The 25,348-nt window shown below is 41.2% G+C and overlaps 1 protein-coding gene and 1 pseudogene across 1 annotated transcript; both read left to right on the top strand.

Moving 5' to 3' along the window:
• Positions 1–25,348, top strand: part of LOC123331926 — a 66,889-nt pseudogene that overhangs the window by 23,143 nt on the left and 18,398 nt on the right.
• Positions 18,430–22,224, top strand: LOC102389121 (germ cell-less protein-like 1). Its single transcript, XM_044937136.2, has one exon. It carries the CDS (start codon positions 20,290–20,292, stop codon positions 21,793–21,795), a length of 1,506 nt encoding a protein of 501 aa, XP_044793071.1. The 5' UTR covers positions 18,430–20,289; the 3' UTR covers positions 21,796–22,224.

Raw genomic sequence — 25,348 nt, forward strand, 5'->3', positions numbered from 1 at the left:
GTGTTTTGTTTCAGTTCACTGAATTTCTTTAAGAGGATTATTCTGAATACTTTGTCAGACAGTTCATCGTTCTCCATTTCCTTAAGGTCAGATATTGGAGCTTTATTCATTTCCTGTCATGTTTCCCTGATTATTTGTGATCTTTGTGTCCTCGTGTTGGTGTCTGCTCATTTGGAGATGTCGGCATCTCTTCCAGTGTTTACATGCTGGCTTTGGCAGAGAAAGTCCTTCACCAGTCACCCTGTCCAGAGATTCAGATCACTCTCTTTGCATCAGTTTCTCTTTTTGCACATGTTAAAATAGATGATTTTAGAGATTTCTACATGCTAAAATAGAAGACTAAAGACTTTGGCTAGTAAGGCCAATGTCTGGGCTTCCTCAGTAATGGTTTCTATAGAGTGTGTATTTTTCCTGTGTTTGGAATTTGTTTTCATATATTTTGTATGTCTCCTGAGGTTCTTTTTTTCCCCTTGAAAACTGCATATTTTATATAATATATTACGGCAACCATGAAAATCATATGTCTGATCCTCAGTCCCACCCCGGTTTTTGTCACTGTTGTTGTCATAGTTCTATTTGTGTGACGATTTTCTGAAATAGTTATGTAAAGTCTGTATTCTTTGTCATATGTGGCCACGAAAGGCTCTGATGGTTAGCCAGTGGTCTGTTAACAACTGGACAGACAGAGATGAGTTCCTTAAATACCTGGAATCAATAAGTTTCCCAGTGTGCCATGGGGCTCTGTGTACCTGTTAGGACTTACCTTCAACCCTTCAGTCACAACCCTTCATTGACAATCCTGCCTTAGCTTCCACTTTCTCCTTGCAAGGAGCTTCAAGGTCAGCCTGAATAAGACAGCTTACAGTCTTTTCATGTCTTTCTTGATCACAGGCACAATCTTATGCACAGCCTTCTACATCCCCAGGAATATATGGGAGCTTATCAAAGCTCTACATGGACATATCTATTCTCTAATTTTCCTTTTAACATTTTGGTTATCCTACTGTCTTCTCCACCTGTTTATCTACTTCTGGAGGCAGTTGTGGTCCTATTGCCTCTAACAGTTTTTGACGATTGTCCCTGGGGAAAATTTGTGTCCCATCGGGTGAGCTCTGAGTCAGACCAAATAAAGACAACCTTGTGAGTGATTGTCCACCGGGGCTTCCAGGGAATCACCAGACAGGTCAAATAATAACAATTTTCTGGGAATGGGTCTTGGATGGAATTCCAGTCCTGTTCTGTTCTCTCTGGCAGCTACCAGGCTGTTGGTGTTCACTGCAGTTTCAGGCTGTTGTTTCTCAAAGTTACCATGAAGCTGGGGATGGAATGGAAACAGGACAAGTTAAAACACCAGAAAGCTTGCAGTTTGATTGCCAGTTTTCTCATTACTTTTAAGAAATAGATAATTTCCCAGAGGTTGTTCCTCTTCTCTTTTAACCAATGTCATCTTCAATTTGGGCTTGAAAGAAGGGTAGAGGTTCTCCAGGAAAACAAGGGGGTTTGAGTAAAATATTCTTTGCACAGGGACAGACGTTTCATGGGAAAATTTGTATGCAAGAAAACCTGAGGAAGGAAATAGAACGATGTGAATTCCAAGATAAATAAAATCTGAGCCTTCTCGGAATGTGCAACAGTGAACAGAGGGGACTTTTCCTGTTTCATGCCTGTTTTACGCTCTTCTTTCTAGGCACTTCCCCCTGTATCGTCTTGACATCGGGCCTCTTTATACATTTTCTATGAAAGAGGCACCAGCTGATACTCAAGCTTGCCTCTTTGGTGTTCAAGAGGGGTGGGAGACAAATGAATAGAAAAAGAAGTTGTCTCATCTTGGAGACAGTGTCTGCCACAAACTTCAAAATAACCCGTACCTTCTGGATCTCTAGAATAATAATGACTACAAAGACAGTGGTGATGATGATAATATAAATAACAGCTAACACCTGCCTAAGTCTTCCTACTTGCCAAGGACTGTTGAAAATGTTGATTGGTATGGAAATAATATATAGCCACAAGGACACTGTGGGGTAGATACTGTATTTTACCCAATGTGAAATGAGGGCCAAATACCTTTATTCCTCTCCCTATTCACAAAATTCCTGTGAATTCCAAATCATATCAAATCAGGTGTACTGTACTGGCTACTCCAGTACAACGCCACACGTTGCAGTTGCCTTTCAGAGATACGATTTTCTGAACGGGTACACAGTTCTTGGTGAAACTGTGAAAGAATAAACACAATACAATGTTTCCTTGATTTACATGATCATTTCATATATAATATAGAAATGTCAGTCCATATTGAAACTGGCTGGATGGCATCACTCACTCCATGGACGTGAGTCTGGGTGAACTCCGGGAGTTGGTGATGGACAGGGAGGCCTGGTGTGCTGCGATTCATGGGGTTGCAAAGAGTCGGACATGACTGAGCCACTGAACTGAACTGAACTGAGCTGACACTCCTTTGTCTTAGTCACATAAAACATTATTTCCTTTCAGCCCAGAGCTGATGATAGTACAACAAAACAACTCAGCTAAAACTCTGTACTAAGGTTTACATAACAACAATGTATCCCACTTGAGGACATGTTTCTCCTTCTTGAGGACCTTCTGACTATCTTATTGTTATCTTACAATGTATATTATGGGAGTAGGTCTGGTAAGATCTTTCTACTGTTAGTTCTAATCCTGTCATCTTAAAATGTAAATTATGGGAGTTGGTCTAGGAAGACCTTTACAACCTTGAGTCATTCTTCTGATTTACTGCAATAACCAATTAAAAAAGTATAGAGCTCCCTTGCTAAGACTAGTGAGGGGGCATTCTCTGTCTCCCTTCTGATGTCTATGTCAGAAGCTTTCTCTGTCCCTTTTCATACTTTGATAAAACTCTGCTACACAAAAGCTCTTGAGTGATCAAGCCTGGTCCCTGGTCCCGAAGTTAAATCTTCTTTGGAGATCACGAATCTGCCACCATTCACCGTAAGCTATCCTCTAAACCAGAAGAACAGCTTAGGTTAGGGGCAGGTAGACCCTTCTGAAAAACATCCGTTGCCACTGATGATGAAAAGAAATTGTGTGAAGAGGCTGATAGAAAAAACACCAGTTTTGAAGGGCTCTTCACTGCTCGGGATGGATTTTATGCTGCAGCTATCACCTGAGGGGTACCCTGTAGACCACACAATTACACAGTTCCTGGATGTAATGCCTGAGTATTCCATGCCATCATCTATGAATTCACCTGAGCCACTCACTGATACCATTAAAAGTATTGGCATACTTGCTTGATAAATACAGAAACTCCCAGACAAAAGGCTGTCTCCCATCATCAACTGGAATCATTCTGGCACTAGGGGGAGAACATGCACTGTCACTGCTGAAAACTGCTGCAAGTGGAATCCAGTGGAATCCCAGAAACCTGTACTGTGGCTTTTTGATGTATTAACACATCTGTGAAGATAACTAAAACATCTGATAACTGAATGACATTGTCCTACCTCTCGGGACATTTTGAGTCAGCTTCAGGTAGTAGGGATGGGACATCTTTTCCTATAGATTCCAAGTAGGGCTGTCTTCCTTACACGTTTTTCCCCTCAAGGGCTAGTGACTCCTCATTAAGTCAGTCTTATCACATCAAATCAAAACAGCAGTACCGAGCAGATGATTCAAGCCAGGATTAAGGAAAACAAAAAGCCAAAGAACAAGCCTCTTCCAACTCTTCTCAAGAAGTTCCTTTAACTCTAGCTCCTGAGGAGTCTGGCTGAACACATCTATACTATGTCTATATCTATATCTATATCTATATCCATATCCACATCCATATCTATATCTATCTGTATCTTTTTCTAGATGGTCCAGCAGTGAAAAAGAATTCATCTTGGCCAAGGGGACTCTGAAAGGACTAAAACAGGCATGATGAAAGGTCTCCAATTTCTCCCTTTCTTTCTTCCTTTCCTCTTCCTTCCTTTGCTTTCCTTTCCTCTCGTTTTTTTTTCCCCCATCCTTTCCTTCCTTCCTTCCTTCCTGTCCTTTCTACCTCCCCCACTTTGCAAACTTTGGCTACAAGGCTTGCAAAAACTTTTCTCAGAAAATACTGCTCTGTTTATTGAGGTTGCATCAATCACCCCAAGCAAACAGCACACAACCAGGAACAACCTCCAACTGTGACTTGCAGTTAAAGAAGAAAACTGCTGCCTAATCCAAAACAGCAAGAACATCTTGCTTGCTACCCTATAAAACTCTGACCTTGCTTAAATTGTCACTTACTCTTCATTTGCTCCTTGGTACATGTCAATGGAATACAGCCACATACCTCTATTTGAATCACATATCAGTCTGTTGTAACAGATCTTAAACCTTTCATCTCCACTTGATTATTTTAATAAGAGAAATATATTCCTTGAAATATTTATGAACAAAGGTATTCACTATAGTACTAATTATAGTAGAAATAATTAGGGAAGTAGTTAAATAATTATGCTAAAACATTTGATGGATTTTGGGTATCCATACAATTAAGTTTTTCATTGTATTGAATGATAAAAGAGCATTTTAAATTCTTTTTATTCCAAAAGGTAGTGTAGATACAGTATGTATGTGTATGTATGTAGATATGTACCTATATAGATAGCTATATCTATATACCTACATACATGCATGCATTTCTGGAGAAAAGGAGTGAATGAAATACAGTAACATCTTTGCAGTGATTTTCTCTGGGCAGAGAGATTCTGGGTGGTGAATGCAGTCATCTCAATGCCTCCCCAAAGTTTCTAATTGCCACAGTACATACACTGAGGATGGAGAGACTCTCTCACAGGAGCTCACAGAATGTTAGGATTTCCCTTCCACAGAGTCAAAATTGCAGCATACAAACTGTCAGTAACGTTGGCCCAGGTATGATTTACTGCAGGCATGTAAATTTCGAACCTCAGTCTTTGGGGACAGCTCTATATTTAGAGAAGAAAGACCACAACAGAAACACTGTAAAGAAGCTTAACAAAGCACAGAGAGAATTCCACCAGGAAAGCAGGCCAGACTCTTCCACAAACATGACCACAGGGCTACAAACACTACTTTTGACTAGTTTCTAGTCTCCCAACCAGGGGCGTGTGCTGAGACGTTAAGGAGAGTAAACCATATAAACTAGCTGGAGCAATTTAAGCTATACATAGGTATTCTGCTTCTGGTCAATATAGAATGACAGCACGAATAGGCATCCCTGTAATATTAATGATAGCAAACAACCTAAGTGTTCAACCTGTCGCACAGAGTCGGACACGACTGAAGCGACTTAGCAACAGCAGCAGCAGCAGCAGCAGCATGACTAAGAGTGAGCAAGGAAGAAGCTGCTATAGGGATAATCGTGCCAGCATGACAACATGTCCCTCGATCTGAGAGGATAGCAACCCATAAAACATTTACAGGGAGGGCAGGAAATGGGTAGATATGAGAAGGATAAAGGCACTAAATCTTCAGCTTTCATACAGGATAGCCAGTATATACTATTCTATTTCTGACAGTAACTGAAAATTAGAGACATAAACAAATTTTGTATACATTAGCAACATGCAGAGGGTGGGTTATGTGAAAACTCAGATTGTTATGATTTAGAGTTTCTGAGTGAGTGAGTCTGAGATGGGTACTGTAAATTCCCAGGTTATGCTGATGCTGCTGGTGCAGGTGCCTTGCACTGAAAACCACTGACCTAAAGACACCAAGAGTAGAGTTAAAGATAGGACGAATATGTGTGTCCATGTGTGTGTGTGTGTGTGTGTGTTCATTTGTATTATTTTTCAGGTTCCACATATAAGTGATATCATGCAGTACTTGACTTTCTCTGACTTATTTCACTAAGTATAATGTTCCCTAGGTCCACCCACGTAGATGCAAATGGCAGAATTTCACCGCTGCTGTGAGCATTAGGATGCATGTATCTTTTTGAATTAATGTTTCTGTATACACCTGAAATTAATATAATATTGTAAATCAACTACATTTAAAAAAAGAGATAGGCTAAGAACCTTACAAATGAGCAGAAAGGGTAAAAAGGAAATTGGCAAAAGCACCAACCATATAAAAAATTGAAGAAAACAAAGAAAACACAAGCATATATAGTATAAAGCAATATGATGTAATAATATGTGTCATGTCATAACTATAGTAGCAATATAGAGAAAAGACAAAGAGGTTAAGAATTTGTCTGTCCATTTTCCCTTGTGAGATTCTGTCTTTTTACTCAGAGAAAAGGATCTGGAATAAATAATTGGCCATAACTTTATCACAATCCAAAAAAAAAAAAAAAAAAGGGCAAAACAAAAAACCCCTGCTCCAGACAGGGTTCTGAGTCACTAGCCAGGATGAACTCTCGATGGGAGTGAGAGTAACTAGAGATGTCAAGAAGCCTAAATATGGAGCTCACAGCCAACCACATCCAGAAGTCAAGATAAAGAAGACAAGCAAAATCTGAGAAGGTAGGAGGAACACCAGGAAAAAAAATGGTTCTCTAGAAGCCAGGTGAAGAAAAAGTTTCAAGGAGGAAGCAGTGATCAATTGCCTCAAATGCAGCTGAGAGGGTCAAGTAAGATGAAGACCAGGGAAACAGCAATTGGATTTAGCAACAGGGAGGTCGTTTGTGACCCTGATACAAGCAGTTTCAGTGGAGAATTAAGAGAGAAAGCCTGAGTGGAGTATGTTTATGTGAGAATGGGAGGAAAGGATTTGGAGACAGTGAAAATAGATATGCATTTGAAGGATATCTGCCAGAAAGAGGAAGAGAAAAATGGTATGGCAGCTGGGGGGCGTAAGTGGGGGAAGTTACAGCATGTCTGTTTACTGACAAGAATGAAAGAGAAAAAGAAGGAAAGAGAGGGAGTGGGTGGGAGAATTTCTAAAGCAACTTCCTTGGGAAACTGTCAAGTATGAGTGGGACCCCAGTGCATGAGCGGAATGAAATGGCTTTAGATAGAAGCCCTGGAGTTCATTTGAAACACTGGACGAAGTGCCAAGTATCATGAGCACAGGTGGCATGCAATGACAGTGGGAGTTTGTAGACGTTCTTCTCTTATTGCCTCTATGTTTTTAGTGAAGTGGAAAACAAAGTCAGTGGCAGTGAATGAGGATAGGAGAGAGGATGACAGAGGTATGAGGAGAGAGACAATGTAGGAAAGGGTCATCCAAGAGAGCAAGAGAATGAATGAGCTAGGGCATTGGTTCTTAACTCCAGCTTCATGGTAGAATTACCTGGAGAAAGATAGGGGTCTAGTTTCATTCTTTTACATATCCAATTGCCCCAGCGCCATTTATTGAAGAATGACCACTCCATTAAATATTCAATGAATATTCTTGGCTCCCTTCTCAAATAGTAGTTGACCACTGAACTTGTGGTGATCATGATTTCACTATATCTATAAATCAAGTCATTATGCTGGACACTATACATTTATATAGTGCTGTATGTCAAATATATCTCAATGAAACAGAACAAAGACAAAATTTTTTTAAACCAAATACCAAAAAACAAACAAAAGAATCACCTGGAGAGCTGTTAATGGTTTGTACTACCAATTAAATGCAGACTTTCTAGACACAGAGTCAGAGCATTGGTATTACTAAAAGCTCTTATATCTTTTTCTAATATTCAGCCACGATTGGAAAGATCTGGACTAGGAAAGTGTAGTACTATTTTCAGACAACTTTAAAGACCCACTTGAGATTCATGGTCATGGATTTAAGATGGTACCATTCATCACGGTTTCTCTAGCTACATTCAACTGGGCATTGGAGACCTGCAGGTTTTAAGTAGGTATGGAGATGATCTGACAGAAATGGAACTTTGGTATGAGGTAGAGGGTGGGTGACACGGCGGGGGGTGGGGGGGGTGGGGAGGGAGATTTGAGGTTATTTATACATAGGAGAGGTATTTTAATAATTGATCAAAGGCCTGAAACTGGGTAAGGAGGGAAACAAGGACATAAAAAGTGTGAAGAACAGTAAAAATTTGCAGGGCTAATGGAGAGTAGGTCCCATTGGGGGTTGTCGAACTGTCAGTTTCAGGGCACTTGGGAAGTGGGTTGGAGAGAGGAAGTATTTATTGGGACATTGCAATGCTTGAAATTGACATGATTTGCAGTTATTGATGACAGAGTCCAGGGCAGTACTTTCAAAAGAGTGATAATTCCAAAACCTAGTGCATGTTTTGGAAATGTGTATGGGCGGTTTTGAATGTCAAAAGATAGATGTGGGGTGGGGCGGGCGGAAATTCCCTAGCGGTCCAGTGTTTAAGACTCTGAGCTTCCACGGCAAGGATCACGGGTTTGATCCTTGATCGGGGAACTAAGATCCTGTCTGCTGTGCAGTGTGACCAAAAACCAAAAAAAAATTAAAAAATGAGAGAGAGTGGAGGTCGGAGACCACAAACCAATCTCTAAAAAAGAAAGAAAGAAAAAAAAAGATGGGAGGGAATTACTGGTGATCAAGATCAGGGATGTGCAGAACATCCCTTAAGTGGAAGATAACATGGTCGTCAAATAGCTTACTGAATACAAGTTGAAGTGAAAAAGCCATTTAAATGCATCCCAAGGTAGAAACAAACTCCATTTTGTGGATAACCGCAAATCATACAGTTTACACAGTTTCAATATGGACTGACATTTCTATATTATATATGAAATGATCATGTAAATCAAGGAAACATTGTATTGTGTTTATTCTTTCACAGTTTCACCAAGAACTGTGTACCCGTTCAGAAAATCGTATCTCTGAAAGGCAACTGCAACGTGTGGCGTTGTACTGGAGTAGCCAGTACAGTACACCTGATTTGATATGATTTGGAATTCACAGGAATTTTGTGAATAGGGAGAGGAATAAAGGTATTTGGCCCTCATTTCACATTGGGTAAAATACAGTATCTACCCCACAGTGTCCTTGTGGCTATATATTATTTCCATACCAATCAACATTTTCAACAGTCCTTGGCAAGTAGGAAGACTTAGGCAGGTGTTAGCTGTTATTTATATTATCATCATCACCACTGTCTTTGTAGTCATTATTATTCTAGAGATCCAGAAGGTACGGGTTATTTTGAAGTTTGTGGCAGACACTGTCTCCAAGATGAGACAACTTCTTTTTCTATTCATTTGTCTCCCACCCCTCTTGAACACCAAAGAGGCAAGCCTGAGTATCAGCTGGTGCCTCTTACATAGAAAATGTATAAAGAGGCCCGATGTCAAGACGATACAGGGGGAAGTGCCTAGAAAGAAGAGCGTAAAACAGGCATGAAACAGGAAAAGTCCCCTCTGTTCACTGTTGCACATTCCGAGAGGGCTCAGATTTTATTTATCTTGGAATTCACATCGTTCTATTTCCTTCCTCAGGTTTTCTTGCATACAAATTTTCCCATGAAACGTCTGTCCCTGTGCAAAGAATATTTTACTCAAACTCCCTTGTTTTCCTGGAGAACCTCTACCCTTCTTTCAAGCCCAAATTGAAGATGACATTGGTTAAAAGAGAAGAGGAACAACCTCTGGGAAATTATCTATTTCTTAAAAGTAATGAGAAAACTGGCAATCAAACTGCAAGCTTTCTGGTGTTTTAACTTGTCCTGTTTCCATTCCATCCCCAGCTTCATGGTAACTTTGAGAAACAACAGCCTGAAACTGCAGTGAACACCAACAGCCTGGTAGCTGCCAGAGAGAACAGAACAGGACTGGAATTCCATCCAAGACCCATTCCCAGAAAATTGTTATTATTTGACCTGTCTGGTGATTCCCTGGAAGCCCCGGTGGACAATCACTCACAAGGTTGTCTTTATTTGGTCTGACTCAGAGCTCACCCGATGGGACACAAATTTTCCCCAGGGACAATCGTCAAAAACTGTTAGAGGCAATAGGACCACAACTGCCTCCAGAAGTAGATAAACAGGTGGAGAAGACAGTAGGATAACCAAAATGTTAAAAGGAAAATTAGAGAATAGATATGTCCATGTAGAGCTTTGATAAGCTCCCATATATTCCTGGGGATGTAGAAGGCTGTGCATAAGATTGTGCCTGTGATCAGGAAAGACATGAAAAGACTGTAAGCTGTCTTATTCAGGCTGACCTTGAAGCTCCTTGCAAGGAGAAAGTGGAAGCTAAGGCAGGATTGTCAATGAAGGGTTGTGACTGAAGGGTTGAAGGTAAGTCCTAACAGGTACACAGAGCCCCATGGCACACTGGGAAACTTATTGATTCCAGGTATTTAAGGAACTCATCTCTGTCTGTCCAGTTGTTAACAGACCACTGGCTAACCATCAGAGCCTTTCGTGGCCACATATGACAAAGAATACAGACTTTACATAACTATTTCAGAAAATCGTCACACAAATAGAACTATGACAACAACAGTGACAAAAACCGGGGTGGGACTGAGGATCAGACATATGATTTTCATGGTTGCCGTAATATGTTATATAAAATATGCAGTTTTCAAGGGGAAAAAAAGAACCTCAGGAGACATACAAAATATATGAAAACAAATTCCAAACACAGGAAAAATACACACTCTATAGAAACCATTACTGAGGAAGCCCAGACATTGGCCTTACTAGCCAAAGTCTTTAGTCTTCTATTTTAGCATGTAGAAATCTCTAAAATCATCTATTTTAACATGTGCAAAAAGAGAAACTGATGCAAAGAGAGTGATCTGAATCTCTGGACAGGGTGACTGGTGAAGGACTTTCTCTGCCAAAGCCAGCATGTAAACACTGGAAGAGATGCCGACATCTCCAAATGAGCAGACACCAACACGAGGACACAAAGATCACAAATAATCAGGGAAACATGACAGGAAATGAATAAAGCTCCAATATCTGACCTTAAGGAAATGGAGAACGATGAACTGTCTGACAAAGTATTCAGAATAATCCTCTTAAAGAAATTCAGTGAACTGAAACAAAACACAGATTTTTTTTTAAACTAAATGAAATGAGGAAAATAATACATAAACAAAATGAGAGGTGCAACAGAGAAATCAAAACCATTGAAATAACACCAAACAGAAGTCCAAGAGTTAAAGAGTACAATGATGGAACTGAAGAATGCAATAGAGAACTTCAACAGCAGACTCGACCAAGCAGAAGAAAAAGCCAGTGATCTCAAAGACAGGTTATCTGAAATTATCAAGCCAGAGGAATCAAAAAGAAAAAAAGAGAAAGAAACAGGTAAAGATAGCCTAAGTCAATTATTGGATACCATTAAGAGAAAGAATCCATGCATGACCGGAGTCCTGGAAGGAGAGAAAAGGAAGAAAGGAGCAGACAGTTTATTTAAAGAAATAATGATGAGAACTTCTCAAATCTGGGGAGAGATCTGGGCATCTAAGTTTATGAATCTCATAAGTCCCCCAAAAGACTCAATCTGAAAAGATAGTCTCCAAGACATATTGTAATAAGAATGTCTGAAATCAAAGACAAGAGAAAAATCTTGAAAGAAGAAAGAGGGAAAATAATCTTCCCATGAAGGGAACGCCCATAAGGCTAGCAGTTGGGGTTTCTCAGCAGAAAACTTGCAGGCCAGGAGAGACTGGGAAGCTATATTTAAAGTGCTAAAGAAAAACACTGCCAAATAAGAATACTCTACCCAGAAAAGTCATTCCTCAGAGATGAAGAAGAGATAAAGCCCTTCCCAGACAGACAAAAACTGCAGGCGTATACCCCACGACTAGACCTGCCCTGCAAGAAACACAAAAGGGAGTTTTTCAATCTGAAACAACAGGATGCTAATTAGTAACATGACAACTTATGAAAAAGCATAAAACTCACTGTAGAGGTAAGAATATAGTCAAATTCAGAAGCCTAATACTGTAACGGGGCTCCACTGGTGGCTCACCAAACAAGAATGTGCTTACTAATGCAGGAGATATGGGTTCAACCTCTGGGTCGGGAAGATCCCATGGAGAAGGACATGGCAACCCACTCCAGTATCCTTGCCTGGAAAAGCCCATGGACAGAGGAGTCTAGTGGACTGCAGTCCATACGGTTGCAAAAGCACTGGACACGACTTTGTGACTAACCACCACCACCACCAAATACTGTAGTACTGGTGCACAAATCACTTTAAACTCTAGTATAGAAGTTAAAAGGCAAACATATCAGAGATATGAAAATCTACTATTTGTCGATGGATTCAGTCCAGTTCAGTTCAGTTGCTGAGTCGTGTCCGACTCTTTGCGACCCCATGAATCACAGCACGCCAGGCCTCCCTGTCCATCACCAACTCCCGGAGTTCACCCAGACTCACGTCCATCGAGTCAGTGATGCCATCCAGCCATCTCATCCTCTGTCGTCCCCTTCTCCTCCCGCCCCCAATCCCTCCCAGCATCAGAGTCTTTTCCAACGCGTCAACTCTTCGCATGAGGTGGCCAAAGTACTGGAGTTTCAGCTTTAGCATGGTTCACATCAGGCCAAAAAGCAAACTGAATGGGGACACAATACCTCATCAGCAGAGAGGATGTCTAAAGACTTCCATAGTGTCATCTAAACATGCCCCAAAGCATGGCCTTGCCCTCCACAGGGCTAAGACCCAGTTCCACTCATCAGTGGACAGGCATTGGCCCTTTGCTCCAGGAAGCCTGCACTAGCCTCTAGAGCATCCACACCCACAAAGGAGCAGACACCAGAAACAAGAAAATTACGATCCTGCAGACTGAGTCTGACAATAGTAGGCCAGACCATAACCTGGGGACAGCTGGGTCCTGGCTCTGTCCACTATCAGGCCAACGCAAAGTGTAGGACTTCCTGGACCCCAAATCCCACTCTGTCAGGACTCCCTCATCCAGCAAAGATTTGAAATGAGTTCTGAGATCCCTGGGCCTATAACCAGACTCCTGCCTGCCAGTAGTAGTCCAATACGGTCCTCAGGATATGACTTCACTTGCCCTTGGGTGGAAACAACCCTAAAGTCTTTGGGATCCTGATTCCTTTCACCAGCGAGTCAGCACTAGCCCCAGAGCCACCTTGGGCTCTACAGCCAAGCACTTGTGACCAAGTTCTGATGAATAGCAACCAGCACCATCTGCACAAAGCAGGCCCTCATAACCAACAGGACTTGGGGTCAAACAAGCCTACCAGACCATCTACGTAGTCAGCCTGCGACAACAGAAGGACATGTGCAGCCCCATTAGGGGGAACCCCTAGATCATAAAACACGAGTGCTGAGAGGGGAGTACATGGCTGAGACACATAAGATTTCTCCTACATAAGGCCACTTCTCCAAGATCAAGAAATGTAGCTACTTACCACATATATGAAAACACAAATGGCAACTTGGGCAAAATGAGGCAGCAGAAGAATATGTTCCAGATGAAGGAAAAATATAAAACCCCAGAAGAAGAACTAAGTGAAGTGGAGATAGGCAATCTACATGAAAAAGAATTCATAGTAATGATAATAAGATAACAAAAGAATTCAGAAGAATGAATGCAAAGGATAAGAAGCCACAAGTTTTTAACAAAAGTTAGAAAACATAAAGAACAAAAGTGAAATAAAAAATAACTTAGGAATTTTTTACAGTAGGATTCATACCTACTGTAGGAATCAACAGTAGATTAAATGTTGCAGAATGGACCAGTGTGCTGGGAGACAGAGTACTGAAAATCACTACCGCTGGATGACGACAACAACAACAAAGAACGAAAAGAAATGAGGGCACTTTAATAGACCTCTGGACTAGTGCACTAATATTCACATTATGCAGGCCCCATAAGGAAAAGTGAGACAAAGGGCCTGAGAAAATAATTGAAGAGATAATAGCTGAAAACTTTCATAACATGAGGAAGCAAAAAGTCACCCAAGTCCAGGAGTTGCAGGAAGTCCCTTAGAGGATTATCCCAAAGGGAATAAATCACACCAAGACAAATTGTAATCAAAATGAAAAACATTAAAGATAAAGAGAAAATGTTAAAAGATGCAAGGGGAATGCAAGAAATAAGAAACCAGGAATCTCCCATAAGGCTATCACCTGATTTTTCAGCTGAAACTCTGCAAGCCAGACAAGAGTGGCCCTATACATTTAAACTGAGGAAAGAGAAAACCACCACCTAGAATACAACCGAGAATTACTCTCCTGAGCAGGGCTCTTGTTCAGATTTGATGGAGAAATCAAAAGCTTTATAGACAAGCAAAACCTAAAAGAATTCACTGCCACTAAACCAGATTTACAACAAACGGTAAAGGAACGTCTCTAAGAAAAAAGAAAAGGCCACAACTGGAAACAATGAGGAAATGTAAAAGCTCACTGATAAAGACAAACATACTGTAAAGGTAGGCAATTATCCACACAAAGTTGGTAGGAAGGTTAAAAGGAATTAGAAAAAAAAAAAAAAAAAGAGTAAAATCTACTGTCATCCTAGTAAGCAGTTAAGGTATCCACAAAGCAGTTAGATGCAAAATATGACTTCAAAAACAGTCATGGTGAGGGGAGGAGAGTACAAATGCAGGGTTTCTAAAATGTGTTTAAAATTAAGAGATCAGCAAATTAAAACAATCATGTATATATATGGACTGATATAAAAAAGCCTCATGATAACTGGAAGCCAAAAATGTATAATAGATATAGACACAAAAAAGGAATAGAAACATAACACTAACTATAGTCATCAAACCAAAAGAGAAGTGAACAAAAGACAAAAAAGGAAAACAAATCCCAAACAAGTAACAAAATGGCGAGAAAAACACACTTATCTATAATTACCTTAGATATAAATGGATTAAATGCTCCAACCAAAGACAGAATGGCTGACTGGATCAGAAACAAGACCTGGATATATACTGCCTACAAGAAACTTACTTCAGATCTAGAGACACATACAGGCTGAAAGTGAGGTGATTGAAAAAGGTATTCCAACAAATGGAAAATTTTTAAAAATTAATTGGAGAAGCCATACTTATATCAGGCAATATGTACTTTAGACTGCTACAAGAGGCAAAGAAGGACACTACATAATGTACAAAGCATGAATCCAACAAGAAGATATAACAATTGCAAATATATATACCCAAAAAGGAGCACCTAGGTATATGAGACAAATACTAACAGAAATAAAATGAAAAATCAATGCTAATACAATAATGCTAAGACACTCTAACACCCCACTTACATCAACCCCACATCATCCAGACAGAAAATGAATAAGAAAACACAGGCCTGAATTAACACATTACATATTAAATGCTCTTAATTTTATCTTATCATATATATATACATATATATATATATATATATATATATGCTGCTAAGTCGCTTCAGTCGTGTCCAACTCTGTGCAACCCCATAGACGGCAGCCCATCCGGCTCCCCCGTCCCTGGGATTCTCCAGGCAAGACCACTGGAGTGGGTTGCCATTTCCTTCTCCAATGCATGAAAATGAAAAGTGAAAGTGAAGCCACTCAGTCCTGTCTGACTCTTAGCAACCCCATGGACTGCAGCCTACCGGGCTCCTCCATCCATGGGATTCTCCAGGCAAGAGTACTGCAGTGGGGTGCCATTGCTTTCATATATATATATATATATATATATATATATATATATACACACACACACACACACACACACACACACAGAGCACGTGCGTTCCATCTGAAAGCAAGAGATTACACATTCTTTTTTATATGAATATGAACCATTCTCTATAAGAGATCACAACCTAGGCCACAAGGAAGCCTCAGTAAATTTAAGAAAAATTTAATCATACAAACATCTTTTCTTACCACAGAGCTCTGAGACTAGAAATCAACTACCAAAACAAACAAGAAAACTGGAGAAAATACAACAGAATCACATGAAGGCTAAAAAATTCTGTTACAAAACACCCAATGGATCATTGAAGAGATTAAAGAGGAAACTAAAAAATATCTAGAGACAACTGAAAATGAAAACATGGCGATCCAAAATGTATGGGACAAAGCAGAAACAGTTCTATTATGGAAGTTTTTAGTGACACAAACTTACCTCAGGAGACAAAAAAAAAAAAAAAAATCTAATATAAACCACCAAACCTTACAGCTAAACCAACTAGAGAAAGAAGAGCAAACAAAACCCAAAGATAGTAGAAAGAAAGAAATCCTAAAGATCAGAGCAGACATAAATGATCTAGAAGCTAAAAGAAGCCAGTAGAAAAGGTCACTAGTGTTATCACTAAAAGCTGGTTCTTTGAAAACATAAATAAAATCGATAAATGTTGAGCCAGACACATGAAGAAAAAAAGGGAGAGGGCCCACATCAATAAAAGCAGAAATAGAAAAGAAGCTACAACCAAGACTACAAAATACAAAGGACGATAAGACACTACAATGAGCAACTATACACCAATAAAATGGACAACATAGAAGAGGAAGACAAAGTCTTAGAAAGGTACTATCTCCTCAGACTGAACCACGAAGAAATAGAAAATAAAAACACACCAGTTACCAATACTAAAATTGAATCAGAAATTTAAAACACTCACAAAACAAGGACCCAGGCTTCAAAGGTGAATTCTACCAAGCATTTAGAGAAGACTTGATATTGATCCATCTGAAACCATTCCAAAAAACTGCAGAGGAAGGTATTCTCAACAAAATACTAGTCAAGCAAATTCAATAATGCATTAGATCATAAATCATGATCAATTAGGATTTGTCCTATGGGTGCCAGGAATTTTCATTATCCACACACACACAAAAAAATCACTGTGATATACCACCCCAGTAACAAAATGAAGAGTAAGAGCCCTATGATCATCTCAGTATCTGCAGAAAAAGCTTTGGACAAAATTCAACATCCATTTATGATAAATAGCCTCTCTAGAACATATATCAACAACACATTAAAAGAATTATACACCATGATCAAGTGGGATTTATTCCAGGGATGCGCAGATTCTTCAATATATGGATATCAATCAATGTGATACACCACATTAACAAATGGAAGAACAAATACCATATGATCACCTCAACAGATACAGAAAAATGTTCAACAAAATTCAACACCATTTATGATTAAAAACTCTCCAGAAAGTGAGCACAGAGGGAACCTACCTCAACAAAATAAAGGACATAAAAGACAAACCCACAGCAAACATCAGTCTCAACGGCAAAAAACTGAAAGCATTTTGTCTAAGACCAGGAACAAGACAGAGATGGCCACACTCGCCAGTACCACTCAAAACAGTTTTGAAGTCTAGCCATGGCAATCAGAGAAGAAAAAGAAATAAAAGGAATCAAAAACGGGGGGAAAAAAGTGAAATTGTCATTGTTTGTAAATGAGATGATATTAACTATGGAAAATCATAAAGATGCTACCAGAACACTACCAGAGTTTATCACTGAATTTGGTAAATCTGCCAGATATAAAATGAATACACCAAAATTTCTTGCATTCTTATACACTAATGACGAATGATCAGAAAGAGAAATTACGGAAACGATCCCACTTTACATCACATTTAAAATATAATAAAAATACCTAAGAAGAAAACATACCTAAGGAGGCAAAAGACCCGTACTCAGAAAACTATAAGGATTGATAAACGAAATCAAAGATGACACAAAAAGGTGGAGAGATATACCATGTTCTTGGAGTGGATTAATCAATATTGGGAAAATGACTACACTACCCAAACTGACTAACAGATTCGATGCCATCTCTACCAAATTACAATGATATTTTTCATGGAAATAGAACAAAAATGTTTACAAATTGTTTGGAAGAAAAAAAAAGGCCCGGAACAGTCAAAGCAATCTTGAGAAAGAAAAATGGAGCTAGAGGAATCAGGCTTCCTGACTTCACAATACACTACAAAGCTACAGTAACCAAAACAGTATGGTACTGGCACCAAAACAGAAATACAGACCATGGGATAACAATAGAAATCCTAGAGATAAAACCAGTCACCTATATCAACAACCTCAGGTATGCAGATAATACTACTCTTAATAGCAGAAAGTGAAGAGGAACTAAAGAGCCTCCTGATGAAAGTGAAAGAGGAGAGTGTAAAGCTGACTTAAACCTCAAAAAAAAAAAAAAAAACAACAAAAAACACTCATTCAAAAAAACTAAGATCATGACATGCAGTTCTATCACATCATGGCAAATAGAAGGGGGAAAGGTGAAAGCAGTGACAGATTTTCTTTTCTTGGGCTCCAAAATGACTACAGACAGTGACTGCAGCCATGAAATTAAAAGATGCTTGGTCCTTGGAAGGAAAGCTGTGACAAACCTAGTTCAGTTCAGTTCAGTCACTCCTTCATGTCCAACTCTTTGCGACCCCATGAACCGCAGCACACCAGGCCTCCCTGTTTGTCACCAACTCCCGGAGTTTACCCAAACTCATGTCCATTGAGTCAGTGATGCCATCCAGCCATCTCATCCTCTGTCATCCCCTTCTCCTCCTGCCTTCAATCTTTCCCAACATGAGGGTCTTTTCCAATGAGTCAGCTCTTTGCATCAGGTGGCCAAAATATTGGAGGAGAATATGTTGCTTCAACCACTTAGGGTCAGTGCCCCTCACCTGCAGGAAGCAGGTACTGACAGATTTCTCTGCCCCTTTCCCCTCAGCAACAATATTCTCCTAAAATAAAAAGGGGGAAATGAGAGACTTAACTTAGGCAGGTTGATAAGGAGTCAAAGCCTAAGGCCCCTTTAAGGAGGAGATAAACATTCTTTCTTTTTCACAGTCTTTCCTATAGATATGTAGGCCTCGTAGGCAGCAGTATCTCTTATTCAAGGACATGCCTTTTTTTTTTTTTTTTTTTTAAGCTTTGGATATATGTTATGGGAGAAGGTCTGGGTAAAAACTTCCACAGCTGTAGCTCTGGGTTAACCTGTTCCTTCTGGCTGATCTCGTGCTGATGTCATCCCAGGAGGTATGTTAGAGGAAAGGGTCTGGAAAAATTCTCGCAGTCTTGAGGTATCTTTTATCTATTCTCAGCAGCTAGTTGAGAAGTGTATAAAGCCTTGCTTAAACTAGTGAGGTGGGTTCTCTCCTGCTCCCTTCTGATGTCTATGTCTGAAGCTTTTTCTGTCACTTTCACTTTAGATAAAATCTACACAATGCTCCAAGTGACTGAGACTGTCTTGACTGAGACTGTCTTTGGTCCCGAGTTAAATCTTCTCCTTCGGAGACCACGAATCTGGCGGCACTGTTCACCATTCACCATAAGATGTCACAACTCTAGAGTCAGTATTCATGTTTGTCTCATGCCAAGCACCACTGAACCTGAAGCATTATATAGACCTTCTTATCAACTTTCTATAGCCATCTAACAGAGAATATTTAAAATGTGATTTAAGGTTATCCTGTCCTATTCAAAGTGTGTAAACATTCTACTCACATGATTTGAATAGGACAGAATCTTGGCGACCCCATGGACACTAGTTTGCAAGTCTCTGCTATTCATGGAATTTTTCAGGCATGAATACTGGAGTGGGTTGTCGTTTCCTCCTCGAGGAAGTCTTCCCAACCCATGCCCCATGCATCTCCTGCATTGGCAGGTGGATTGTTTACCACTGGGAATGTTTGGGAAGCCCCAAACATTCTACTTAGGCAAGCTCAAATGACCTGAGAGACTTACCATTTTCAAAGTTTTTTCCCTTGTATTGTACTTTCCTTGTCATTGAAAGGTCCAGACTCTCTCTACACAGTATAATCTGTGTAGCATGTAACACTTGTCAGTATTTAATATTATTAATTTCCTCAAAAATCAAAATCCATCTCATTCCCTCCTCATTTCTTTCACTGTTTAAGTTTGTTACATGCTTAGCTGGTGTCTAAAATAGAGACAAAAGCAAAGACTGGGCAAACATTGCCACTTTTATCACAGAAAATGTTTTCACAGCCACAAATGATGGGATACCCTAAGAAAATAATTACAGAAATTAAGGTGCATAGAGCACAGAGCTGGAACCAAGATGTAATTATCCAAAAAAAGGAGTGATCACTAAGTATTTCAAATGGGGAAGAGGAAATTATGTTCTTAAAATTCATGGGGAAAATTCATACACAAAGTCCTCTGTTCCACCATTATCCTATGAAGGGAGCCCCAGAGAAATCATCCCTGGAGGGAAAGATACACAGAGTGGAATTCCTGGTACAGAGTGCACTTCTCCCGTGATGGGGAGTGGGAGGGGTCGGGGAAAGCCTCGTGGGCGTGGCTTTGCGTGGCGTCCAAGATGACGTCACAAACATCAACCGTATCCCACGACACCATGGGCTGAGCTAGTGCCAGCGGCAGCTGCGTCTGGGGAGGAAGCTTGCCCTCTGTACCCATGAGGTAAAATCCATGGGAGCAGTAGAGAGTTGGATGCCCTCGAACAGAGTGGGGCATGCCCCAGAGGAGCCAGGTGCTCCTGAGGGGGAGGAGGAGGCCGAAGAGGTAGCAGGGGCAGTGATAGAGGAAGGGGAGGAGAGGGAAAATGCCAGACCCACCACTAGTCAAGGGCGCCACAAGCGGAAGACAGGCCCAGAAGGGCAGCTCACAAAAGCGACCCACAGGAAGAGAGCAAAAGACAGATTCGAGTCCATTTATAAGACACTTTTTCTGAGAGGAGAAGGGAGTGATGTTCAGATCCGTGCCCTGGGGGAGGAGTGGAACTTGCACAAGGTCTACTTGTGCCAGTCAGGATACTTTGCTAGCATGTTCAGTGGTGCGTGGCGTGAGACAACCATGGATATTGTAGAGTTGCAGATGCCTGACGAGAACATTGATTGTGAGGCATTGCACGAGGCTTTAGGTTTTCTGTACCGAAACTCTGTGCTCATCCCACCCGGTCGAGTGGTCCCCATGCTGGCCACAGCCAGCATGCTGCAGCTGGACAAGCTGATTCAGCAGTGCGGGGAGGTAATGAAGGAGACGGTCAGTGATCAGACCGTGTGCAGCTACTACTGCTCTGCTGAGAGCTACGGACTCCAGAACATCAGGGCCATGTGTCTTCAGTGGCTGCTGGACAATCTAATGACCCAGCATAGTGAGGAGTTATTGAGAGAAATTAGCCTGGATCTCATGAAAGAGGTCATTGCCTCTTCAGAGCTCATCGTGATGGAGGTAGAGATGGATGTGTACACGACGCTGAAAAAGTGGATGTTCCTGCAGCTGCAGCCGACATGGAGAGGCCCCCGCAGAGACCTACTGCCTGATGCCGACTCGTGGTTTGCCAGGTCCAGGCAGGAGTCAGAGGGCACCGCTTTCCTGGAGACCGAGCAGGGCAGAGCCTTCGTGCCAGCGTTCCAGCAGCTGCGGCTTGCCTACATAATCTGCGACCTGCCGTCAGCACGCATCATCGACCAGGATGCACTGATCCCTGCCACGTGGCTGGCCCCAGTGTACAAAGAGCAGTGGCTTGCCCTCCTCCGGGCTGAGCAGACCAGAGACCTCGGGCCCGTGGATGTCTTCGTGTCCGACCTCCAGAGGACCAGCATGCGGTGCGGGGGCCGGCTCCTCAGGGATGCGCAGCGCACCTGGCGGTGGGCAGGCTTCAACTTCGGCTGGGACTTGGTGGTGTGCTATGCCAACCGGCGCATCATTTTCAAGCACAGCGCGCTGAAGAAATCTTGCGGTCTCGGGGTCAGCTTACTCTGGCAGAGAAAGGTCGCGTTCCGCTTGCGCCTGGCCTCCTTGGACAGGGCTGGAAGAGCCATTTTCCGGAAGCAGACAGAATTCCAAGTGCTTTCGCTGGGAAAGGATGAAGAGCTAGAGGTGGTGAATCTGGAGAACGAAGATGTGGTTTTCCCCATATATGTGACCTGTAATTTCCTGTACCTCCCCAGAGAGGGGCGTTTTCCTCAGTGAGGACTCCTGAAAACAAAATCTCAGAGAGGTGAGCAGCTCTTTCCCTGGGGTCAGGGACGACCAGCTTTGTCCAGATGCCAGCTCCTTCTGCGGGACCAACCGGACTTGCCCACCTCTGGTGGCCCAACTCTGTCAGAGTCTTTGTTGAACTGTAGCTCATAATACTTGAGGTTGTTTACCTGAGCCTATGAAGAGGAGAAATTTTAAAGCCCTGCTCCCCCAACACCTTTAGAACTTATTTGTGCTGTTAAAGTGGCAACCTGTCCTCCTGGTTTACCATCCATCAATGCCCCCTCCCATCATTTCTGCCAAGTCAAAGACCAGTTGACTTGAGAGAGCAACCTGTGAACCTACCTACTCTACCACTGTTAGGGAAACTCTTTTAAAATATGCATTTCCTTTAGCTTGATTAAAGGAACGTTAAAGAAACAGTTTGGTTTCTCTTTCAGTTCGCGTGTTTAGAGCCACTCTGCCCCACTCATTACCACCACTACCGCTAGCTTCCTTTGGATTGCTTCCCTTTCCCCATTCCCTGCCACTGAGTGTGTAGTACTTGGTTCCCATGATCTCTCACTCTGTGAACGCACCCAGGCTACACTGATGATCTTCTCTTTATTGGTTGTTCCTCAATATTCTTAGGTTAGTTGACTTTATATCATATCTTGATGTTAGTTTGGCTTTATTTTGCCTTTCCTAGCGTTTTAACCCTAGAAAGACGTCTCAAATCTTATACAACCCTATATTGGGGGTGGAGTGGAAGGCAGCAGATTGATTCTATGAGGACATCTCGGTACTAGACAGACTTTTTCTGCGGCACACAGTCATGAATTATTTATGCACCAGAATGCACTCTTTAAGCACCTTGATGGCCTTTGCCCTTCAGAAACATTTGACCTTGGAATTGTACTTGGAAAGACTCCTTCCCGCTTAAAAACAGGTCTGGTAACCTCTGGAAAGGAACGCGTTTGAATTATAATGGGAATTATTTGGCATCTGGAAGTGGGATCACGAGAAGTCCACACTAGTAATCAAAAGGGTAAGATAAAAATTGTTTTTGTCACAAAAGGAGAAGCACACTAGTCAGGATTTGAATTTGTTAGTTTCTGATTACTGTTCACTTACAAATTGTCACCATCCCATTCCCTCCATTGAGTCATTTTGAGGTCAAAGAATGGAAAACTCTATTTAAGAAGCCATATAAATAATAAATACATGCTTGGAAAGAGTGTGATAAATTAATACAAGATGAACAAATAAAAAAAATAGTATACTGTATTGGTGTTTGGCGGATTCATGTTGATGTTTGGCAAAACCAATACAATATTGTAAAGTAATTAGCCTCCAATTAAAATAAATAAATTTAAATTAAAAAAAAAATAGTCACCAGATTTTAATGCTTTACTTAGTTGAAATCAGAATTTTCCTTACTGGTGGTTTATGTTTCTCTTCCCAATTAGATTTTATCCATTGTCGTTCAGTGAACAAATTCCTTTTGACTTTATCCATTCATTCCTTCCTTTTACTCTTTAAGGAGATTTGAAAGGCTTTGTTATCACAAATCCACATACTAGTATTAGAGTAATATTTACATGACAGTTACTTATATGAAATGGTTTAACCAGGAAGCTGCTGTTGCATCCTTCAATGTTTGCCCTTAATTTTGCAGCCTCCTACCCTTTCTCGTGTTCCCTTATATTCTGTATACCTAACCAACTACAAACAATAGACTTCATTTTATTTGTGTTTCAAAATAACTGGGGAGAAGAGTAAGTCATGATTCAGTTGAAAGGTAAAATTTATTATTAATATTTCTTTTTCGGTAAGAATTTCACTTTCTTTATATAAACTTTCTAAGCAATTTGAAATTCCTTTTTCTCGAGCTGAATGCCAAGATGCCATTTCATCTAAACAGAGGTATCCTCAGTTGGGAAATTCAGAGACTACTTAGCTACAAGTGTACCTTGACTGAAAGGTCTGCTTTTGTTTTCCTACCCAACTAGCTTTAAATCCTTAAATTGCTTGTTGCTGCTTACAATAGAAAGATGTTCAATAATGTACAAACAGTGACAGCTGAAATACACTCATTTAAACATTTAAACTCTCACAAACCCTGACTGTTGCCATTTGCCAGTTTGGGCAATTTAGCCAATACCTGTCTCTATTTTTTCACTTTTTTTTCTTTTCTTTTTGACTGCTCAGGATGAGGAAGAAACCTTTTCCCATGTTGATACTCATTTTGTTAGCCTCTTCGTAAAGGCATGGGGAGATGGGGAGGCAGGGCAAAATGTATAGTCATGGTAACGCTACAGGAAACCATCAAGCTAAATAACAGCAAACTAAACGCCACACTAAAGGAGATGTACCCCTATGGGATACCACGTGGTCCTTGACAATGATGAGGATTTATCCCTGTCTCTGTCTTTCCCTCTCTGTATGTCTGCCGCTCTCTCTGTCTTCCCCTATCTCTGTCTCCATTATGTCTGTCTGCATCCCTGTCTAATTTCTACCTTCTGTCTTTGTCTACCTCAGTCTCTGTCTCAGACTGCCTATCTTTGTCACTGTCTGTCTCTGTCTTACTGTCTGTATCTTTCTGTTTCTCTCTGTTTCTGACAATCCGTTTGTGTCTGGGTCTCTATGTTTCTGTCTCTGTCTCTGTATTTCTCCCGTGCTTCTGTATCCTTCTGTATCTGCATCTCTCTGTGTCTCTTTCTCCATCCGTCTGTCTTTGTCTTTCCCTTTCTGTCCCAACCTGTCTCTGTCTTTCTCCCCACCCCCAACCTTGTTTCTCTCTGACTCTCTCTCTCTCCCCATCACTATCTCTATGTCTGTTGGCTCTCTTTCAGTGTGCGTCTGTCTTTCTCTGTCTCTCAGTCTGTCTGTCTCTGTCTTTCTATCTGTGTCAATCAGCCTCTGCCTGTCTCCCTGTCTCTGTCTGCAACCATCATTCTTTGCCTTAGTTTGAATGTGTGTCTGTTTGTCTGTCTTCGCCTCCTGTTGTCAAGCGTGTGGAGCTCCTGAAGGCAGTCTATGAGAACGCTCTCCTGTTTGGAATGTATCTCTGTGCTCCCCTAAGAAAGGCTCCTGGAGTGGCAGGAAAGAAGTTCAAAGAAACCCCTGCAGAGGCTACTCAGTGGCCCCAAACCCTCCATCCCTCTTCCTGCAAAGTCCCACTGTGGATTATTACCAACTTTCTGGCTTGCGTGCAAATGCAGTGCTGCGTTAAATCAATTTCCAGCCATTAGGAACCTGTAATAATCCCTTTCACTCAGCCCTTCAAGCCTGTTTTCCCCAGCACCCAATTAACTAATAGCTGGGACTTGGGGCTCCTTTGTCCTGGGTGACTCCTCACGGAATCCCTCCCCCCAGAGTGCTCCCCTGGTCCCCTTGATTGTCTCCCTGTCAGAACCCGCCTCACAGGCCAGGCAGGAGATTATTGAGCAATTAGAATGTGTAAAGATGGGGGCTCTATGCTAATGGAGATGAGAGATAAATAAAAATATTTAACTTAATTAACCAAGCAATCAATTATGACTTGAATGCTATGTCCTCCCTG

The sequence above is a fragment of the Bubalus bubalis genome, chromosome X (genome assembly GCF_019923935.1).
Source record: "Bubalus bubalis isolate 160015118507 breed Murrah chromosome X, NDDB_SH_1, whole genome shotgun sequence".
Lineage (NCBI taxonomy): Eukaryota > Metazoa > Chordata > Mammalia > Artiodactyla > Bovidae > Bubalus > Bubalus bubalis.

Coding starts and splice junctions, on each gene's coding strand:
- LOC102389121 (XM_044937136.2), top strand. CDS start 20,290: ATGGGAGCAGTAGAGAGTTGGATGCCCTCGAACAGAGTGGGGCATGCC.